The sequence below is a fragment of the Lonchura striata genome, chromosome 6, assembly GCF_050655825.1.
Source record: "Lonchura striata isolate lonStrDom1 chromosome 6, ASM5065582v1, whole genome shotgun sequence".
Taxonomy (NCBI): Eukaryota; Metazoa; Chordata; class Aves; order Passeriformes; family Estrildidae; genus Lonchura; species Lonchura striata.
The window spans coordinates 16,245,690-16,267,094 of record NC_140708.1 but is presented as its reverse complement, the minus strand read 5'-3'; the positions used below and the strand labels follow the sequence as shown (position 1 = coordinate 16,267,094).

General features: G+C 41.4%; 1 protein-coding gene across 27 annotated transcripts; it reads left to right on the top strand.

Moving 5' to 3' along the window:
- Positions 1-7,554: 7,554 nt before the first annotated feature.
- PRXL2A (peroxiredoxin like 2A) lies at positions 7,555-17,780 on the top strand. 27 transcript variants are annotated; one of them, XM_085583342.1, is made up of 8 exons: positions 7,555-7,604; positions 8,318-8,443; positions 8,906-8,955; positions 13,681-13,860; positions 14,230-14,321; positions 16,181-16,321; positions 17,009-17,173; positions 17,306-17,780. In XM_085583342.1, the coding sequence occupies exons 4-8, from the start codon at positions 13,683-13,685 to the stop codon at positions 17,402-17,404; spliced, it is 675 nt and encodes a 224-aa protein (XP_085439468.1). In that variant the 5' UTR covers positions 7,555-7,604; positions 8,318-8,443; positions 8,906-8,955; positions 13,681-13,682; the 3' UTR covers positions 17,405-17,780. The 27 variants fall into 27 exon arrangements, with proteins under 27 accessions (XP_085439468.1, XP_085439466.1, XP_085439459.1 ...); XM_085583340.1 differs by having other exon boundaries at positions 8,906-8,985; XM_085583333.1 differs by having other exon boundaries at positions 8,895-8,955.
- The last annotated feature ends 3,625 nt before the right edge of the window (positions 17,781-21,405 follow it).

Below are 21,405 nucleotides of genomic sequence, written 5' to 3'. Positions count from 1 at the left end.
AATTTTCTGACTAATGGGTCTTTGGAAGCTTTCATTAGCTTTCATTAGCTCTGAATTTTGAAGCTTAACTACATAGATCTTCTGGTCATTTTGTGAGCAGCATGTAATTGTTTTTATGGTTATTAAAATTTCAAACCATCCATGTTTACTTTGGATAGCAAAAAGTATCCCATGGGTCATTAATTTTGGTTGGGTGCTATATTTATACAGTGACATTTAGTAATTATTTAATATATTATTACGTTTGGGATTAGAAATGCAGGTAGAGAATACTAGAAAATAATTGCAGGGTGTAGCATAAAGCAGTCACAGGGTGGTTAAGGCAAATGATCACATAAGACCAAAAATATGTTCACAGGGACACTGTCACTTTCCCTAAGTGATGACCTGCCTGTTATTATTAAAGACATAGTGATAAGGATGTCACAATAGTAATCATGTGTTTTTTGATTTAAGACATTGTTTTCTTATACCATAAAGATGCCTTAGAGCTTTGGTAATATTTAACAAAACCAGCATTTCTGAAAAAAAACTATGTTTGGCTTCTTTGTGTAACAATCCCTTGATGCATATAGAGGAGATGCTGTCTTGGAAGGGTAAGCTCTCAGAATTTTAGTGTATGAGTAAGTTGCTACTGTTTCGAGAGAGGAAGAGAACCCTGGATTAATGGAAGGGGGTGGAGTTGTGTTATTGCGTGTTTTATTATCATTTCACAATGTAATGGTTCGTTCCCGTGTACCCCCACATTCAGCTTGGTTTGTCCCTGTTTTCCCGCCTTACCTGGGTGTCAATCCTCCCCCGAGTGTCAGTCATTCCCTTGGCCCCTCCCAGGCTCCCTGTCCGTCACTCGGTGTCCCCGCCCATACATCCAGAACCTTCCATCCTGGCTGCCCGGTGATTGGACAGGGGCCTGGGGCCCCGCCCATATCCATCCCTCATTGGTTCCCATATGTGTCTGTCTATACAAGAGCCACTCCCCTTGTGCTCCCATTGGCTGATCAATTCCCCCCTCTCAGTATATAAGGTGTTGCAAGCCCCCTGCTCGGGCTTTTGTTAGCTGGTGTTATTTAGGTGTTGTTGGGCCCTGCTGGGCTACAATAACCTTTGGATTCAGCCCCTAACAAGAGACTCTCTTCTTTGCCACGCCGTGGGATTCAGCTGCGTCTGTCAGACCCACAGAGCACTCTCCAAAGCCCTGCTGGGCTCAGCGGAGGGTGCTTCCATTTGCCCTTCTCGCCCCATCGGGAGCTAGCCGGGGCAGAAAGGGACTGAGAACTGAGACTGGGGTGAGAGCGCAGCAGAAGGGTGGTTACTGATGCCTTCTTCCTGTGGGAGAAAAGTTTGATTGTAGGTCCCGAATGAACTTCTTGCAGCTGTTAGGCAGTCATTTAGATCTGTGATATTCTGTGGTTCTTAATAAGCTGGATGGTTAATAGCAATAGTTAAAGGAAATTACTAAAAATGAATTAATTAGGGTGAGCCTAAATACCATCTTAATCAAAGTGGAAACATAATTTTTCCTGTTAATTCTGCATTTCATTAATCCAAATCTCAACCTGGTTGATGATAGGGTTGTCTTTGGCATCTCTGTCATTTAGAAATTGCTTCAGTTCAGAGCCAGCTCCTCTGAGTCATCTGTAACGTGCTTACCTAGGGCTTCCCCTGGTTCAACAAGAGCACAACTCTAATGGTTTCCATGTGAGTCAAATGGCTACAATTCAGAATTCTTAGTGAATTTCACTGGTCTCCTTATTTAGCATCTAGGGCATTGCTCATCTGGCTTGGTAGGTCTTTAGTCATCTTTTTTCACCTGTCATCTCCCAGGTGAAGTGGCTTTCATTCATATCCCATAAACTTTTTGGGTCTGTAGTCTTATCTCTTACTTCTCTTACACATGAGAAGCTGTAAATTAATCAGGTTTTCAATAACTGTTCTTCTCTAGAGCTTTTTTAATTTCAGCTAACCAGAGCCTCTGCAGGTTGTCTGTTGTTAGAACAATAGCTGGCATAGGCAGAAAAGCATTTGCCAAATTATCTCAGGGTGCTGACTTTTTTTTGTGATTTGTTCTTGGATCGTAATAGTAAAACCAAAGGAATAGGCAATGACAGGTAATTTCCTGAATAATTGTGGCTTGAAATGGAATTAGCTGCACCACTACACTTTACCTAAGCAAACTTCTTTCCCTTCCAAAAGCCTGCGCTCCAAGTTTAACCTGCAAGATGCAAATGAGCAATCCCAGTAAAAATGCTGGCTTGGTAGTGTAGCACAGCAAATGGCAACCTTGAAAGGTCTCAACACAACCAGCACACTATTTCATACCACACATCATGCTGTCCCATTGTCACTCACTTATCACCCAAATACAAATTTAGTTAAATCAAGAACTGAAAGCAAAATGCATTAAAATTTTGCAGATTAGTAATTTAGCAAAATTAACCAAAAAGTTCTTGGGTTTTACCCCCTACACAATCATTTTAAGTATATGCTACACTTAAGTTTGTTTGACAGTTCATACAGTAGACAAAAATTTATAGTGGATGTGAACAAAATGGGTGTGGGAAAAAATGCTTGAAAGAAAGTACGCTTAAACACATTACTAACAGAAGCCTATATTCATGTTTTTGTTTTTTTTTAACTTGGGCAGAAAAACCTTATCAACATTCCTCAAACCAATTACAATTTGACAGGCTTTATCTAACAAAGCAACCATTCAGGCAAAATCTAAACAATAGCTTTGCAAACTTCTATGTTGGTGACTAAATCAGTCACGAGGAAGGGTTATGGAGTGTAATTTTGTTCTAGGATGAAAGGCTGATCATGATTTAGTTATGTATTCTGCTGGAAGTCTTCCACATTCCCACTAAAGTCACATAAAACAAAATGTTTTCAGAAATAGGACTTGCAGAAGGGATGCTGTGGACTTGAAATGTACCTTGCTAAGTAAGTAAAACATCTTTTCTGTTGCATTTCTCCATAATGTTCACCCTTTAAGTCATTATTTAGAGTTGTTCATTTCAGATACCCTATGATTGTGCATTGGATACTTTATATTGCTTTTCTTGCAAGTTGTGATCAAGTTATGTAAAAGTGATAGATGTCAATGTGAATTGTTCATATGCCCATGAGAGATGAGTATAATCTCTCAAAAAGAAAGTTCATCAAGAATTAAACAGAAACCATGCACTGAAAATATGAAATACATAGTCTGTGGCCCTTCCTAGCTAGATGTGTAAAGAACAAATACTATCACAAAATACAGAAATGCAGTGTTGAAATTCAGTTTGATAGTAACACGTTTGTGTTTTGCTCTAGCAGAAGAGAGTTACACAAATAGCTCAGTGTAGTCTGAGGATTAAGAGCTCAGCTCTTAAGGCTGTGGTTAGAGTGTGGCTGTAGCTCTGCTAGATTAGAAGTTTACTGTGCCTAACTACTCATAACAACCTTGCCACCAGGAGTTGGAACTGAGACTTGCTGGCATATGTATTTGATTCCTAGCCAAGTTCTATTAAAATGACCCACATTGACATCAACACTTCTAATACCAGGGTTATTTTGATTTTATCACATGGATGTTGTTTAGCAAAAAAAAGTAATTAAATTTTTCTCCCAGATTTTAAATATTAAGAGTATCTCGTCATCTACTGTAGAAGGTCAAATTTGTTAGAGAGAGGTCAGTTTTCTGCCTTAGATCTTGGACTTTTGAGTAGCAGCTAAATCAGTCTGGTTGTTTTAAACCTTAAAAATTGATGACCTCCAATGCTTACATGAAAAGTATTTACATCAGATTTTCTAGCTACATACAACCACCTCGGTGATTCACGGTATTTATTACTTTAGTCACATTATTTGACTGAAAGCTGTCTTAAAGACAATGTAGGGCACTTCAGCTGTATTAATAACAGAAGCAATCTTGTCCTTACTCATTACTTCTATAGATTGTAAGATGCTTAGATACTCTTGAAGTCCATAGTAAGAAATATTTTCATCACAATAACTTGAAAGAGAAATAGCCTAGAAACATGTTGAGTGCCTGGATTTTAATAGAAACTACACAGTAGTTGCAGGTGATTAACCAGGGTCACTGCAAAATGACTGTTTTCCTCTGATGTCCTGATTTTGCAGAAGTGCAGTTTTTACTGCCTTTTCAGTGCTATTTTTGTGGCTAATTTGAGATGTTCCAGAGCCTGGTTTTGCTTGTAGAGCCTGAGGCTTGATGACTATACTAGTGATCTATCTGGCTTGCATAGTCATTAAAAATTACTTCTTTTTACTGGTCTTTAGTGTCCTAGCTAATATGAGTATACTAAAAAATCAGAGTAACTTTATTTGTAACATTGCAGTAAACAGGAGACAAACTATAGACCACAGATTCTATTTTGCTTACACTTAGTAATTACACTTACCTGACACAAGGATATTTAAAGACTAAAGGACAGTGGGAGGACTAATGACCTCATCTGCACTTTCCAAATGCCTTGGTTATCTTTTGTCTTGTAAATGGTAGGCTTTTCCATGATTCAGTGTTTATTAGGCTATTGCAAAAGAGATTTCTTGTGAGAATCTGTGTACCCACTGAAAAGACTTACTAATTCTCTCTTCCTGTTCTTGTCCAGATGGAGGATATTGCACCAATCACTTCTTCGTGTCCCACTGTGAACTGCTTATGTGAATGAACTAATTTCAAAAGACCTGTATTTCCTTTGATTTCTTCTGTGACTACTGCCCCCTGATCTTAGCTAAGAGAAATTGGAGATTCTGTGTCTAGGCTGACTGGTGTTTTTATTTCTTGAGAATCAGGATGTGGTTGAGAGCACCCCTACACAGGTACATGTCACTGGACAGCCTCCAAACAAGAGACAGCTTCTGCCTGGCCATGTGGACAGCATCAATCTGAATCTGTGTGGCTTTGCCTTTAGTAGCACATAGGTGAAAAGTTCACACTGTTTTTTTTTTGTTGTTTGTTTTGTTTTGTTTTTTTTTTTAAATATCTACATCTAATTTTACTGGCTTGGTATTGAAAGTCTGGAAGTCCTTTTACAGACCTAGGGCCTAGATCCCACCACTGTCTTTTTCCTTGTTGCTTTAGGGAGCTCCTGTTTCCTCATAGAAAAGACAGTTTCTCTAATATAAGCCATTTGTCTAACAATGCCCTTGGTCTAAGGCTGATCTATAGAAGCATGATCCAACAAGAAAAAGAAAAAACTTGTGAAATAACGCACAGCTTTGTCATTCTGTACATGAATTGAAAGTTTCGTAATACTAGATCATGTTTTAGCATAGCTAGTGATACACTGCATTCTGACTTACAGGCATGCCAGGGAAATTTAATTAACTGATGTACAAGCAGTTTACAGACTGATTCTTCTCACTCACTGCTATAAAACTGAATTATGAATGCAGGAAGTGAAAGGCTGAAGGTGTCTTTTAAGAACACTATTCAAAACCTGGGAACTTGAAGATTAAATATTGGTGTCTCTTGCTTTGTGAAGTGTGCGTATGTGTTAGAAAGTCTCTTTTTTTAAGAGTAAAAATATATTAATAACATGTGAATAGGTGCATGGAAAAACTTAACTAGAATAGATCAATCTTAATGTGATTTTATCAAGAGCAAAAACCAGAAAACCAAAGAAAAATTCCCATTTTCCCGCCAAAATTTCACTACTTTTCTGAAGCAATGAAGGCAAAGATATTCTAATAAAGACAAAGTCATTTTTTGCTGCAGCTCCACTTAATGCAATACAGTAGCTTTTCAATGAAAGCAAGGTTTTCTGGAGGTGTGGCTAGGCAAGGTTCAATTCTAGTAGATTTTCATGACACCATATTCTTTGGATTCTGTGTCTATTAGATGTATGCGTGCATTCAAAGGTTTTTGCTGCTTTGTAAAGTAGGAGGCTATTCTTGGATGGAATCCAGTTTTGTGGGCTCAGATTTTGCTGCATTTTTTGCAACATTTTTATAATAGGGACAAATGAAATCAGAGTGACTTCTGAGATTAACTGCCTGATACTCTCGCCTGGTGCTTTGTCACGAACTCCTGCCCAGAGCAAAGAATAGATAGATATTTTCATTTTCTGATAGGTGGCATTTTGTTTCCTCCTCAACAACATTGGCTACTTTAGAATTGTGATAGACCAGCTGCCAGGCTGTTAAGAGGTGTAATGTGCAGAAATAGCATTAAGAAAAAAGTTCATTTTGTGTACTTAGCATGGAAACAAAAATAATGGAGCTGCCACTCTGCCATTGCCAAATGTTGTCAGCTCGGTCCACAACCATAGTAAAATTCAGAAGAAAGGAATCTTGACAGCTTGCAGAAATGAGGGTTTTAATTATACAATGATGGCTGACAAAATTTGCCAATAATTTTTTTTTCTCACAGTGTTTTTCTAAAGATTCCTGTGTCAGCATGCTAGATACATATATTCTCAAGCTGATTTAATTAAAAAAAACCCAAAAACAGTCACTTCAGCATATTATGTTTGGTGTTGACAGCGAACCAACCCACACTGATTAAGGAGAAAAAGAGATATTATTTGATGCATTCCCCAGGAAAAAAGCAGCCACAAATTCTTAATCCTTCCAAATTCCCCATCTCTCTCAGGCAGTCTGGTAATGCTGTTTCTGCCATGAGGTCTGCTTAGGTTATTTTTTAAACTACTGTTAAGACTTTAGTGCTTTTTATAATCCATTTGATTTCTAAAGTAACGTGTGCAGATAAAAGCATAACTACCACAATTTTGGGCAAAAGGACTCAATCTTTTCCTTGCAATTGCCTGAGCCCATGCCATTCTGCCACGTGCAGTGCAACATGGTGCAATAGGCTCTGTCTTGCAGAACTTGCTGTTCCATGTGGCTTTCTGGCAGCACATGGCTGCTGCTGTGCTCTGCTGGAGGAGCAGAGTGATAAGAAAAGGCCATTTTGTCTAGTTAAGTTTGGAACCGTGGTGAAAAACAGTGAAAGAGTGTTTGGTGGAATGTAGACATGCCAGTACCATCAAAAAGGTTATGTTCATTCTCCTGAGCCACTGTTGTGTTACAGACCAGACTGTTCTGTCATTGCTACTACCTTCTTTGTTGTTTTTTTTTTAAACCGTTTTTTGGGATTTTAGCTGCGAAGCCAAGTCCTCTGAGTTTGTGGTTGGAGTGCTGCCCAATGACCACAAGCGTCTGAAGAGCGTGTTTGTTAAACGATGTTGTGACATGTTATTGGCTGGCTTATCTGAGCAAGTATATTCTTGAATGCAATATATATGCAAACATTTTAAGTGCCCCATTAATCAGATTAGTTGAATGATAAGCTCACTGCATTCTTGGACTCGGGTTGTTATGGGTTGGGTGCCTTTTTTGCCTTGCATATTTAAGCACTGTATCCCATAATGTATTTCGTTTCTTTCTTTGCTTAGCCAGAAGCTGCAATAGTCCCGAGAGGGGACAATGGGTTCCGAGAGGGAACAGAAGGCTTTCATCTGTTCCAGCCGCTAACGGCGGGGCTGATCCCGCTGGCGCAGAGCCGCCGGGCCGAAGGGCACCGAGCGCGGCTGGCGGCGGTGCGTGCGCGGAGCGCGCTGGGGGCGGCGCCGGCGGCCGCGGGCCGGAGCGGCGGCGCTGTGAGTGCGGGGCCGGTGCGGGGTGAGCGGGGGCACCGGAGCGAGTGTGGGGTGAGGGCGAACAGCGGAGCGAGTGCGGGTGCGGGGTGAGCGCGGGCACCGGAGCGGGTGCGGGTGCCGGGGCCGGTGCGGGTGCGCGGTGAGCGCGGGCACCGGAGTGGGTGCGGGTGCCGGGGCCGGTGCGGGTGCGCGGTGAGCGCGGGCACCGGAGCGGGTGCGGGTGCCGGGGCCAAGGGGCCGGTGCGGGTGCGCGGTGAGCGCGGGCACCGGAGCGGGTGCGGGTGCCGGGGCCGGTGCGGGTGCGCGGTGAGCGCGGGCACCGGAGCGGGTGCGGGTGCCGGGGCCGCGTGTGCGCGCGGCGCGTCGGGCTGGGCGGGACGGCGGCGCCGTGAGCGCGGGCCCGCAGAGCGGGCGTCCGGCGGGCTGGAGGGCACGGGTCCGCGTTGTGCCGCCCGGGCCGGGGTGTCCCCACCATGGCTGTCCCCCCACGGGGGTCTCTCTCCTCCCCGCCGGCCCCGGGTCGCAGCCGCAGCGCGCTGACATGGGGGAGGCGGCGACCGCCGGCTGCTGAGCACCGAGGGGCGGCCGGGGAGCCCCGCAGCTCTCGGCAGCCCGAGCTGTCGAGGTTTGAAATCCTACTTATGCCTGCCCTCGTGGTCTGACGTTCTGAGAGATCCCTGCTTGCTAGGCCATCTTATCCCGTGCACGAGTAGGCACAGCAGGACCCGTGACTCCGTGCTCCGTTTCTCGTTCCGTTCCTGATGCGCTGGTTGGGTCCTGGGTGCAATCGCTCTGCTCGGGAAATCCACCTTTGAGCTGCTCGAAGGACCAGCCTGGAGGTCTCCCAGCCTTTTCTTTTATAACCATAAGGGCACTGTTCCCATCCGACCTGGTTCATAGCAGACGATGGGAGGGGAAGCAAGGCTGTGTGTAAACTATTCTGCACTGATTGGGTATATGGTGGTCTTACAGCCTCCTTCTTGCATAGGGCCCCTCTGCCTTATGGCATGGAGTTGAAATGTGTTCATTTTCTTGCGTCTTTGCTTTTAGTAACAATTTTGCTGTTATGAATTGCATAGTGTGAGAAATGCTGAAATTAAAATATAAGCAAGCCCTAAGAAACCAAAAAGACGGGGAAATCTTTATTTAAGCTTGAATCTGCAGGGCTTATAATTCTTGAATCTGCTGTGTGGCAACAGGAAGAATCACTTGCTGCCTAGCACCTGCTGTTCTTTCAGTAAATGCTGCCTTGTATTTTTAATGGGTCTGTTGGTATTCCCTTTCCTCCAGCACCTCTTCAGACTGACACAGAGTGCAGCTTTCCTGCTCTGGATCACCAGCAGACCAAGCTGTGAGTTCATCCTGTATTATCTTCAAATAGGTACTTTTTGCAGTTCTGTGCTCCATGAAATATCTCACATCTCCATGGTATCCATTCACTGACTCATCAGAAATCTGAAGTTTTCCATACATAGTGTCTAGCTCCCTGTTCCCTCTCAGCACACCAAGAGACCTGGAAGATTTCCGACGTGGTTTGCTAGAGCTCTTTGCTCTCCCTTGCTCTAAAGAAAAGACTTGTTGAGCTGTTGAGATGTTTCTTTAAAACAGTCTTTAAAAGAAGCTTTAAATGGGGGTAACAACTAACTTCCTTTCAAAGGAAGGAGTATGGTTTGTTTGCTTGACACAGCAACGTTTTTTACAGCTACAGCCATGGAATTCAGTAGTGAACCATGCACGAACTGGGAAGAAACCCAAAAAAGATGATGGTTATTCTTGACATAATGTGTGGTTTTTTAGGTCTTAACAATGCTAAAAGGAAAGGAAAATAATCCCTTGTGTTGTGAAGATTACATTTATGCCAAAAGAAATGCTAGGAGGCTTCTCTGTGCATTGATTTTGGGGTTTATAGGCCAGTTTAAGTTGGAAGAGTACTCCTAGGTTTCTCCAGTCAGAACCCTGCTTCAAGCAGGGCTAAGTTTGAAGGTCTGTCAGGATGCTGTATTTTGCAATCCTTAATGGTATTTAAAAGCTCATGAAATTTTGATGAGCGTGTTACCAGGTTATTGTGAATTGTAAATTTTCTTTATAGGAGATAGCTTACAAAGGTATTTGTAATCATGACTCATTTTGAGGGAGGGGGGAGGTGGGAAATGTCTCATAAAATCCGCTCAACTTGTTTGGGATATGCAAGTTCTGACAAAGCTCTGAAACATTTTTAGACTTGATATGGAATGTCCTGGGGAAGCTGGAGTGGGAGAGGAAGGAAGAACAAGCAATGGTCAAAACCACTTTAGGCTAGAGAGTATTTGCTGGTGCAGTCCAACTTGCAAGACAGTTTTCTTTTTAGGAAAAGTATGTGAGGAAATCTGTTTGCTAGTCTGAGTCTTACTGGCATCTTGAAAACAGAGGGACACAGCTGCAATGGGTCCTGTTTACACTGTTAAAATAAATGTTTAAGGATAGCTGTCCTCTGAATGACAATTTTTTCTTCGGTTGTGGGTGGGAGGGAAATGAGACATCTAGAAAACAACATTTTAACTGGTCTTGACGAAAGTGAAGACCATCCGCTGGCACTTAAAACAGGATTAAGGTTAAGCTTGTTTAAATTCTGGTTAACTGGTTAACAGGCCATAAAATAACTCACTGTTATTTTGTAGCTCTCTTGTGGTCAGCACAAAAACATACACACAAATAGATGTTTTTCGTTTTTTGTTTGGCCTGTACTGTTTAAGGAGGATTGTTCATTCTTTTCTGGAAGTTCTAACAGAGGTTAAGAGAGGTTGAAGATCTGATAGTCCCAGAGAAAATGATGCTTTTTAGCAAATGCGGGTAACTGACTATAGAAACACTGGGTTAATTCTCTATAGAGGTACAGCCTCTATACTAATAATTTTTTCCTAATATTGTGCGTTGTGATGACTTTTTAATTTTTTCCAGGGTTGTTTGTATTGTTTTGGCATACGGTGTGCATGTGTGAAGGGGTTAGATGTAGAATAGGCTGAAACACAGGGAAAACTGTACTTGTAAAAATGTCCAGCTTACAGAAGAGCATGGCTTTGCATGCAGATCTAAAAGTTTTGTGCTGTGTTCCCAGCTTCAGAAAGGCTTTCTGCAATTCCTGGTCCCTGTACCTACCCGCCCCATAGAAAGGGTTTAGTTAAAAAAGAAACCAGAAGGTTGAGCGATGAAGATACTTTTAAATGAGGCTTGCCCGGGTTTGTCACTGCGGGGCGGCTGGGGCAGGGCTTGGCAGGGCAGGGTTTGGCAGGGGCAGGGCTTGCGGCTCCTCCCAGCCCAGCCCGGCCCAGCCCGGCCCGGCCCGGCCCCGCCGTGCCCCGCAGCCGGGCTCCGCTGCTGCCTCCGCTCGCTGCCCCGCTCCGCAGCCTGCCCGGCTCCTGGTGAGTGCCGCGGGCTTGCGGGATGCTCTCCTGTCTCCTCTCGCGATTATCGCTTTTAGGATGCTTTCTTCTGTCTTCTTATTGCTGCTCGGTGTTTAAAAACCTGATCGCAAGGCAGTTGTGTTTATGTTTTAATGCTGGGGAGGGGGAGAGTTGTGAAGTCCTTTTGAGCTTCAGATTTCCTTAACCACCAGCAGCTAACCAGAAATGGAGCTGCTAGTGGCAAACGCTCAGCTGTTTTCCAGTCAGTCTCGGCACTTGGGGTTCAATGACATGAAGCGTCAGGGCTCAGCCTATCTCGTTAGACGATGTTTTAATAATCCTGCCTGCTGCTTCTCATGCATATTTTTCAAAGTGGCTCATTATGGTGTTTGCTTAGCAGGGAAGGAATTTAGGTATCACACTGCAAAGCTGCATTTTCCTTTTTCCTATTTATATAAATAGCAAAAGATTCCCATATTTGAATAAGGTTGGGTTTTTTGTCACTGTGTGAAGAGTGACAAAGAGTCCAACTACACTTAATGATCTCCTGGATCAATAACTACTGATTGGAAGCCGATTTTTAGAGATGCTCTTTATGCTAATAAAAATTTCATTTTTATTAGCATAAAAAGTGAAATGTGAAAACTACTAGAACATAAATGTGAGAACTACTCATTAATAGCCACAAATTTGTAACATTTTTGTACACAAATGATGTGCACAAGGATTAAATAGTTGGGTCCCCCTCCACTGCCTGTAACTATAAATTAAGGAAAAAAAAAAATCTCACTTTTTGACCTGATGAGATTGAAATCCAAATAACTGGGTAATCAAGCTCTGGGAGGGAGCAGGGCTTTAGCCAATTGGGTATGTTACAGAGATTTTAAGTATTAACACAAGGATATTGCTGCATTACATACATTTGGGGCTACATTTGCATCATTCCAAAGGCTGGGGTCAGGATGGTCTCTCACAGGTGTCAGAGGTAGATAGAAAAAAATGTCATTACATGACTTCATGTTTGAAAGAAGTATATAAAGAAAGCAGATACAGTCAAGGAAGTTTTGCCTTGGTTAGAAATAAGTGGTGAAATAGTGTAGGATCTGTTCTTTTATCTGCATGATGTTTGTGTAAACTGGCCTTGTTTCTTGCTCAGGATCATGGGTTACTTACGTTTTTAGATACCATGATACTGCCTCCCTTGAAACCAAGTATGCTGTTAAAAGAACAATGTGATCTTTTTTATTTTTTGTTTCCCAATGTTGCATTTGCTTATCAGTAGTATTCTGGACCTGGGTTTAAGGATAGAAAGGGGTTTTCTCACAGAAAATTCTGGGCACAAAATTGAGGAGCTACTCCTAATTGTTTCTGAATTCTGGCAACAGCTAGCTATGGAGATAAAGATGATGTGTATGTCTGGCTTATTAGCAGTCACACTTCAAACGACTAATATTTTCTTATATTTATTGGGGTGGGAACTTCACCCATACAAAAGTATATACAGACAGCAGTATTTACCAAAATATTCTATCAGGAAATAGGCGTTTTGTGAAAAAAATTGATTCTCCATAATGTGTAATGCTGCAGTTATGTGAGTGCAAATATACAGCCCTGTGATGTAAGTTTACAGTGACTTCTTGTGCTGCCAAAACTCCAGTGACTTCTGTACCAGTTATTACCCAGAGCTGGATCTTGAACTTTGTCTGGGAGGCAGGGCTGTTGTGATTTCCAGCATCCTCATTAAGTGATACTGCCTCACTGGAAGCCCTTTCCAGGCTTGTGAAACACTTGCAAGGGTCAGGATTGGGCTGTGGGGGCTTGTGGAAGATGGTTAAACAAAATTGCCTCCTAACCTGAGCCACCAGTAACCACAAGCAGGGTTTGTACTTTGAGGCTGGAATGTTTGTATGTATGTGATGGTTCCCATTGCAATGCACAGTTCCAAGTGGTGGTGTGAGTGCAGGCTCTTTGTTCCTGCTGTCCTTTCTGCTTTAGCAAGAGTGGCAGCGAGTTAGCATAGAGGAAAAAGGTGCTGACCCAGGAATATTTGCAATGTCAGATCACTGGGTAATAAAATGGTTGCAGGTCTACATTTTTCTGTCTGCAGGCATGAGCTCTAAGTTTGGCTTTGTGCCTGCTTTTCCTTTTCTCAGTGGGGAACTCAGTGGTTCTCAGTGGGGAACTGTAAGGAATGTGAAAGGTTATCAGTTATGATGAACCAGATACAGCAGGTTTCAATTTTTTTTGCCCCAAGTCTTCTCTAGTATATTTGTAAAGTTCACTGTTTAATATAGATTAGTGTGTGTAAAACATTTGATTTACAAATACTTCTCTTTTTTTTGAAGAAACTGCTGTCTTACTGTAATAGTTTAAGTTACTGACTAATGTACAGGTCATATTGTTGGAGGCTCTTTATTACACACATTGCATTTGAGCACTTAATTATTGATGTTCTTGTCTGGTGGCAGGGAAGGATAAAAACATCTTGTCAATGTCTAGTTTTGATGTGGGTCAGGCACAGAACTGGAATGTAATTGCTATCTTTTAAAACCCCTTTCAGTACATTAATAAATATACAGATCATCTCCATTAAACCAAAAATACCTGCATGAGCTTTTAGTTGTTTTAATCCAATTCCTCGTCCTCTTACATCATTGATGTTCAGTGTCCGAGCTGTTCTTTCTTTCTGTTTCCAGGAATGTCCTTCCTGCCTGACTTGGGGGCCTTCACCATGGGCATGTGGTCTGTTGGCCTGGGAGCCATTGGTGCAGCTGTGACGGGGATTGTCCTTGCTAACACTGACTTATTTTTGTCCAAGCCAGAAAAGGCTACGTTGGAGTTTTTAGAGGAGATAGAGCTAAAAACTTTGGGATCAGGTAAGATTCTGGCTATTTCAGACCACATTCTTCAAGAGAATTGGACTTCTATAAGAACATTTCTAAGGCCAGGGTTGGAAGCACTTTTCTGTCTTTCCTAGTCATGACATGTAGTTGAGTGTCCTTGATATCCAATACTTGTGGTGAAGGAAAAACAACCAAAACTGTTATTTATTTCTGGATGAAACAAGACACACTTCCAAAAATCAATAATGCAGTAATCTCCTCTTATACATAGAGATTTTTTTTCTGTTAGAACTATATATGAATGTGGAATTCTCTGCAGTGCTTTGTGTTGGTCCATAAAGTATGAATCATTATAAACAAGACTGGCTGATATTGTTGGTGTTTTTTCTCCTGTACAAACAGAAAAAAGGACATTCAAAGCAGGTGAACTGTGGAAGGAGAATGGTGCAGTGATCATGGCTGTACGAAGACCTGGATGATTTTTGTGCAGAGAGGTACTTGCTGGGCTTGGAGATTAATTAAATAGAGTTGAGATCTGCTTGCATAAATAGTCTGTAAATAAAGGGAGGGGATGAATAGCACAGTCATCAAATGCATCTAAAGTGTCTGCAAGATTTTGTTTCATGGTTCAAACTGGTCATCAGCTACCAGCATACTTAGTTTCTTGTGCAGCTGATTTGTATGGTCTGGGTTCTGAGACTTTTACTTCTGAAAGTGATGGTTACATGATTTTTATATCTGCGAGGGACCTAGCCCATGGTAATTAGAAAGGGAGGTTGCACAAGATTCAGTTGGTAATGAGTCTTATGAGCTATTTTTATATATATAGTCCAAAATAAGTCTCTGTGAGCCAGGTAGTGTCTGGTCAAATACAGCCCAAGACTGGATTGGCTGAAAGCCATCAGATAAAGCTCATCTGCAAAAAGAGGTGTGCATGGAGGGAGTACCTCTTGGTTCTGGGTGTTAAATGTGAGGCACAAGGTACAGACTGAAGATAAGGAGATCCTGTTCCATAACAGGCTGGGTTGGAAAACAAATTTTGATCCTTAAGTTGACATTAGGCTCCTTGGGTGGAGCTCCTTGGAAGCAGACACCTAAAACACAATTTGAATGTACCAAGTGCCTGGGAACAGCCATAGCTTGTACCTTGGACATTATATTTCTCATAGCTATAAGGGGAAAATAGTTATTATGTTGTTACTCACTGCTCTATAACATGGAGTAATTAATATTGTAACCTCTTCCTTAAGGCATCTGTTCCCATCAGTAGCAACTGCTTAAGTAAGTGTAGAATTTGTGGAAGGTTCCAGTGCTCTGCTCTCTGAACATGTTTAGCATAGGTGGGAGGAGAATGCACTTAGGTGCCTGACTCTGTAACACACAGTCAGTCAGGAATCCCAGAGTGATTTTTATTATTAGCAGCAGTATTACTGAAAGTTTCAGATTTGCCTGTCTGTTCATCCCTATCTGTTTGCTCCTTGGTACTCAGTAAATTCTAGATGTCCTGCTAGCCTTTCAGTTAAGATATTTCAGTTAGGTGACTGAGAGTGATCATGTAAACTGTGTCCATGTTTTTAAAGTGTGGAGTTGATTTTTTATGTGGGAATTCTGTCCAGAAAAAATTACCTTTCTCCATGGGAGATAAGAAACATATTTTCAGTGCACACTCTGATCTGTTCAAAACCTTAGGGATCTTTGTATAAACTGTGCTAATTGGGATTCCTTTAGGAGAACAAAAACCCAGCAGATGAGGGTGACACCTTGCACTCTTACACACCAGAAAAAGCAGTTTTGCTTCTGGGATACTGAAAGTCTATGAAGAAATTCCCTGGTTTTTTTTGGTGTTTGTTTTTTTTTTTTTTTTTTTTTTTTTTTTTTTTACTGGGGGAATTAGGAAGGAAAGTGTATCTTCATTACTTACTGTAAACTTGTATAGCCTGCTTCAGCACAGAACCCTCAAAATACTTTGCAGAAGGACTGATAATGATGGATGTCAACTTGGAAAAAAGGATTGAAAATTCTGAAAAAGTTAGGTGATGTGCAGGCATTATATTTCTAGAATTCTCAAATACTTCAGGAGATAATTGAAGTTCTATTACAGGCAAAGTATCTCTACAGCTTTAAATTAAATATATGTTTTATCCAGCTCAGAAGAATCTGTTTCCTCCATGTTTAACAAAGAAAATTATAGTAAATCTTATGAAAAGCTGCCTAAGAGTACAGCTAGCTTAAATGTTACAGCTTGTGCCTCAAGCTAGAAGTTGTGTGTTTCTTATGGTCTTGAAATTCAAGGTGAAGCTTTGCAACCTCCATTTATTGACTGAAATGTTTGGGGTTTTGTTCCTTTGCTTAGGAGGCTTCTGAGCTCTCCTCTCTGAAACCCCAGCTGTCCAAGCTGGGTGTCCCTCTCTATGCTGTTGTGAAAGAGAACATAGGGACTGAAGTGGAGGATTTTCAGCATTACTTCAAAGGAGAAATCTTTCTGGATGAAAAGGTATAGTGAAGTTGTTCTCCTTTTGTTTAAAAACAAATCTATGAATGCCCTCTTTGAGGAGCTTGTATAAACAAGTAGAATGTAGTCTGATTGAAAAAGGATTTAGTAGCACCGTAGTTTAAGAAGTTAATTGGCTTTGTTTTTCTATATTTACACATCCTGTTGAGCTTACAAACTGCATTGTAGCAGTGCATTGATATCCTGCTGTTGCAGGATTATTTCTCCCCTTTAGCAGGTAAACAATATGGCCTATTAATAGTTATTCATTTCTTCACTGGCTGTGTGAATTGCGGATGTTTGTGGTGTGTGAATCAAGGTTTGAAGGTGACACATATAATTAATTTGTGATGTACAAGCCAGATTGCAGTGATATGGCTTGTTCCAGGACACTGGCACATGCTGGATTGCCAATCTCATGTCCTGCAGAACCACTGCCCTGTAATACTGAACAATCTAATAGATGATCCTTTTATTTTCTCTTTCCCCCCTGCCTGTGTGAGTCAGACTGAATTTAAAAAAATACCACCAACCAACTAAAAAAATACATTTATCACAAAGCACTCCTGTTGTCAGCAGTAGGGATGTAGGTGTACATGGGGCTCAAATACTTGTGGCTGAACTTAAAATCCACATGAATGAAAAGTCCTTTTCCCTTTGTTTGTTGACATATTTTCTGTTCCCCTGCAGAAAGGCTTTTATGGTCCACGCAGACGAAAAATGATGTTGTCAGGCTTCTTCCGCTTGGGAGTTTGGCAAAATTTCGTCCGTGCTTGGAGAAGTGGATATAGTGGAAATCTGGAAGGAGAAGGATTCACCCTGGGAGGTGTATATGTGATTGGGGCAGGAAAACAGGTACTGCAGGTCATCTAGGAGGCTTTTTTCTCTCGTATAAGATCAGAACTTTGTTTCTTGGAATTGTTTGGTTGGGCTGTGGATCTTTTGCTGGGAGACGTGTCTAAATTTCTCTCTTGTGTCTTTGACTAGGGTGTTTTACTGGAACATCGTGAGAAAGAATTTGGAGACAAAGTCAGCCTTCCATCTGTCCTTGAAGCTGCTGAGAAGATAAAACCACAAGCTTCATAAGTGGAAAACATTTATGTTTCTGATTAGAGCTTGAAATGTAGAATGTATCCATGTCCTGAATGTGCAGTGTAATTGCTTAACTATTTAGTGATCAAAGCACAGGAAAGGTTCTCTATTCAAACATAGAAAAGTATGAAAATCCTCTTGGGTTGTTTTTGGTTCCTTTGCAGCCTTCCAGGTGGACAGGATTTCGACTGGTCCTTTGTACCTGACTATTAATGAAAGGCTGGGTCTAAAATCTGACCTAGCCTAGATGTTTTCAGTCAGAAACAGTTGGTTGGAAACCTGTCTGTCTAGGGAAACAAAACTCTTCCAAGGGTGTAGTAATGGAGTACCAGCTGGGAGGAAAAGATAATAAAACTTTATATAAATGAAATGCCTTTGGTTTTTGCTTTTTTCATTAACATGTAAATACATTTATGTTTCTAGAGGACTACACCCTGTCAGGCTAACACTTGAGATTTTGCAATCAAGACATGCCACTATGTCTGCACAGTGAATTTCTTGTTAGTTTACTACTGGTTCTAGATCTTCTAAGTCCATGTGATTCCCTGCAAGGAAAATAGTTGTGGCTCAAGGGCAGGTTCCTTTTTGTATTTAATATTCTTTAAAAAAATTTGCATCCTTATGGATAAAATTCTGACCTTTTTTCCTGAGTATTTATGTCCAGGTAAAACTGATTTTAGAAAGATATATTTAGATGCTCTTCAGTGTCTGTTCTTCACAGTTCCCAGAAACAGCACTAGCAGTGAGAATTTTGATTGATTCATATGTTTCATTTGGAAACTAAATAGAAATTTGAGTCATTTATGCTACTATCAGCTGAAATTTGTGTTTGTTTTGGGGGATGAAGGACAGAACAGGATTTGGAGAATACAGAAGCAAATATACTCTGATATGGACTTTCTCTATAAAGGCTCTTCTCAGAGCCATGGACTGGTGCAGGGAACCGTGAAATAAATAATTTTGCCTGAGGGCTTATTTTCCTGGGTTTTAGCACTGAAAGGCAGTACTGGTATCCTATCGTGTGCTGACACAAGCTCCTAAAAAGTTCAAAGCATTGTGTAAGGGTCCACTTGTTTGCAGTCAGCATATGGATACTTGGGGGTGCAAGTGGTAGGGAACCAAGAGATGCTAAAAGCAATGGGTGTGAGCTGCCATTTCCTATGGTTGTAAGAGGCTATGAATAACAAAGATCTTATAGCAGTATATCGTGGCTTCTGTAGAGTTCTGAGTTTTCTTGCTCATGGGAAATAGAAAGCTTTGCCATTTGCAGAGAATTGATCTTGCACAAAGACCAGCAAAGGAGATACTGATCTTAGACCTGCATTTCAGGCCTTGTCCCAGGGGCTGTTTGTGCATTTCACATAAACGTGAAACGTGAAAGGCATAAACAGTCCTTGGAGAATGGAATGGAAGCCAGATAAATTCCTATAAATTGCAGATGAAGTGCCTGTAGAACCTGCTGAATCTGGAAAGTATCTCTTTACAATTTTGTGTGCAGGCAACTGAATTCCACCCCTCTGTCAGAGCTGGCTGCCCAGCCAGGCTGCCTTGGGTGATGCCAGGCTGCCATGGGGCTGCAGCCCTGCTCTCAGCCTACCCACGGGGAGTGGCAACACAAGCAGGGAGCTCTGGTGCCCAGCATTAGGAATGTTCACTGGATGTATAATGGCTGTCAAACATATAAATCATTAACACTACAACATGCTGAAGTGTTCCTGTAGTGTAAAAACATTTTTAGAAAGAGCCATGAAGTCTTTTTAAGTTTATTAAAGTTCTCTGCTTTGGAAGATTCCCCAGAGGAATAAACCACATCAGACAGCTCTTTTCCTGCTTTAAACAGCATTATTTCCCATAAACAGTTAGTGCACATCTTGATTTGAAAGTTATATAACCTTATGTGTGTTTTAAAGTTTTCTAACCATGTCTTTCAAAAATCAAGTAAAAATCTGGAGCCCTAGAATGTCAAAATGACATTTGAAATAGTTCTGAAAAATTGTAATTGATAAATATGATTATTTTTTTCAAGCCAATCTTGGGATTACTTGGAGTTGACTTATCTCTTCTGAACACCATATTGCCAAAATAAAAATGGGAAGGATAGAAAATAGGTGGTACATAGCAGATGGGAACAGATAATTACCTCTGGAAATGGGCTGACCCAAATAACTAAAATTAGAGCAAAATAGTAAAGGAGGAACAAATTAAATCTAAACAAATTTCCAATACTGCAGACTGAATTTAGAATGTCGACTGAAAAAAAAATTACAGTTTTTAATTTTGTTGTGCTAACAGCTACCTCTGCTGGCCCAGTTCCTTGTATGCATTTAATGTTTTGATTTTTTTTAACATAGCATGTACCCAAAATCTAAATTTTCTCAGCACATGAAATATCACACCATACTTTAACACTCAGCTAGTTATTGGAAACTAATAATTAAAAGTTTGTTATTCTGAATGTGCATTTTGCACCCACACAGTATGATATTCTATTTATCTTCATCTTTAAGGTTGAAGATGGATCAGGTCAGTAGGAAAGTGCACAAAGTGCAAGGGTAGGGCTTGAGAAACACAGCTTTGCTGTAGTAATTCCTCTTCCATCAACTTTTCCATGTTTTTCAGCCCATTTATCTTTTCTTCAGCACATAACTGGGGTTAATGAAAATATTTCAAGAATGAAAATGCTGTGAAGTCATTGTTGTAGGTGTAATACCGGGAAGTGCTTTTTATTTGACCTTTAGGGATCCCCAATTGCATTTCCTCTTTGCAGTGTCCTTTTAGAGCCATTAGAAAGATTATCTGCCCCAGAGGGTGGTTTAGGTTCTGCATCTTTGTTTCCCCGAGCGCGTTCTCTGTTCCCGCGCTGCCAAATTCCCTGCCCTTGGTGCCATTCGCGAATTTCCTCCACGAGACGGGAATGCCAAGGGATCCCTGCCATTTTCTGATGCGTTTCCTGTGATGCACTGTGATAGGAAAAAAAAAAAAAAAAAAAAAAAAAAAAAAAAAAGCAAGTTTCTCTTTCTCTCCGCACCGCTGGATGTCACTGCTACCCAGGCAAAGTGCAGGTCAGCCGTGAACCCGATCTGCAGCAGAAGATTTGGGTAACAGGTTCCAGGAGCAGACCGCTGTAGGGTCCGATTCGACTGGAAGAAAGCTGTCGGAACAGACATCTATTCCTGCGATCTTTTCACTTGTATGGACGTTTTCCTTTCAAGAATAAGAAACTCGGAGGAAGGATATACTGTATTGACGGACACGGTCTGTGGTATATGGATATTTCTAAGCGGAGAGAATAAATTATTAACAGTCTCACTGCGATACTTACAAATGTAATCTATTGCTCGTTTGTGGTACTAATTTCCGCTCCTGCCTTTGTCTCACGGACTGTCCGGGCTCGATCGAGGGGGCCGGAGCAGAGAGGTGCGACAGCCGCTGCTAACAGCAGAGGGAGGTGGGGAAATGCTGTGGGGCTGAGGATAAACTTAAATCACTGATTCAGCCTGATCTCCTCGAATTTGATTGGGTGTCTGTCAGTTCCACCCTAATTTATTATTCTTCTAATTGATCTCGAACGTGTTATAAAGGCTTTCCCTGAAATTATTTCTGCTTTCTCTTTTAGATCCAGCTGCTGATTTCTTTGTATTTGAAGTTGCTTAAGATCTCTCTCTCGCTTCTGTGGGCTTTGTTTCCTTGCACACCCCTCTCTCTTAACCTCATAATTATCAAAACCACATGACAATTCCAACTGTAACTCCGATTTCTGGATGCCTCCCTCCATAAATAGAATTTTTTTTTACACTGAAAAATGGTATTTGGTGATAATGTTGAACATATACAGTGGTGAACAGCTCCGGTCAGGCCATTTTCCACCAGCTGCTCCTCATGAAGATTTCATTTATTTTAGAAAACGTTTTGTAGTAGTCAGAAGAAAACAACATTAAGAAACCATACATGAATATCGGCCTGCACATGTTCACTTAAAAAATCAGATATCCTAT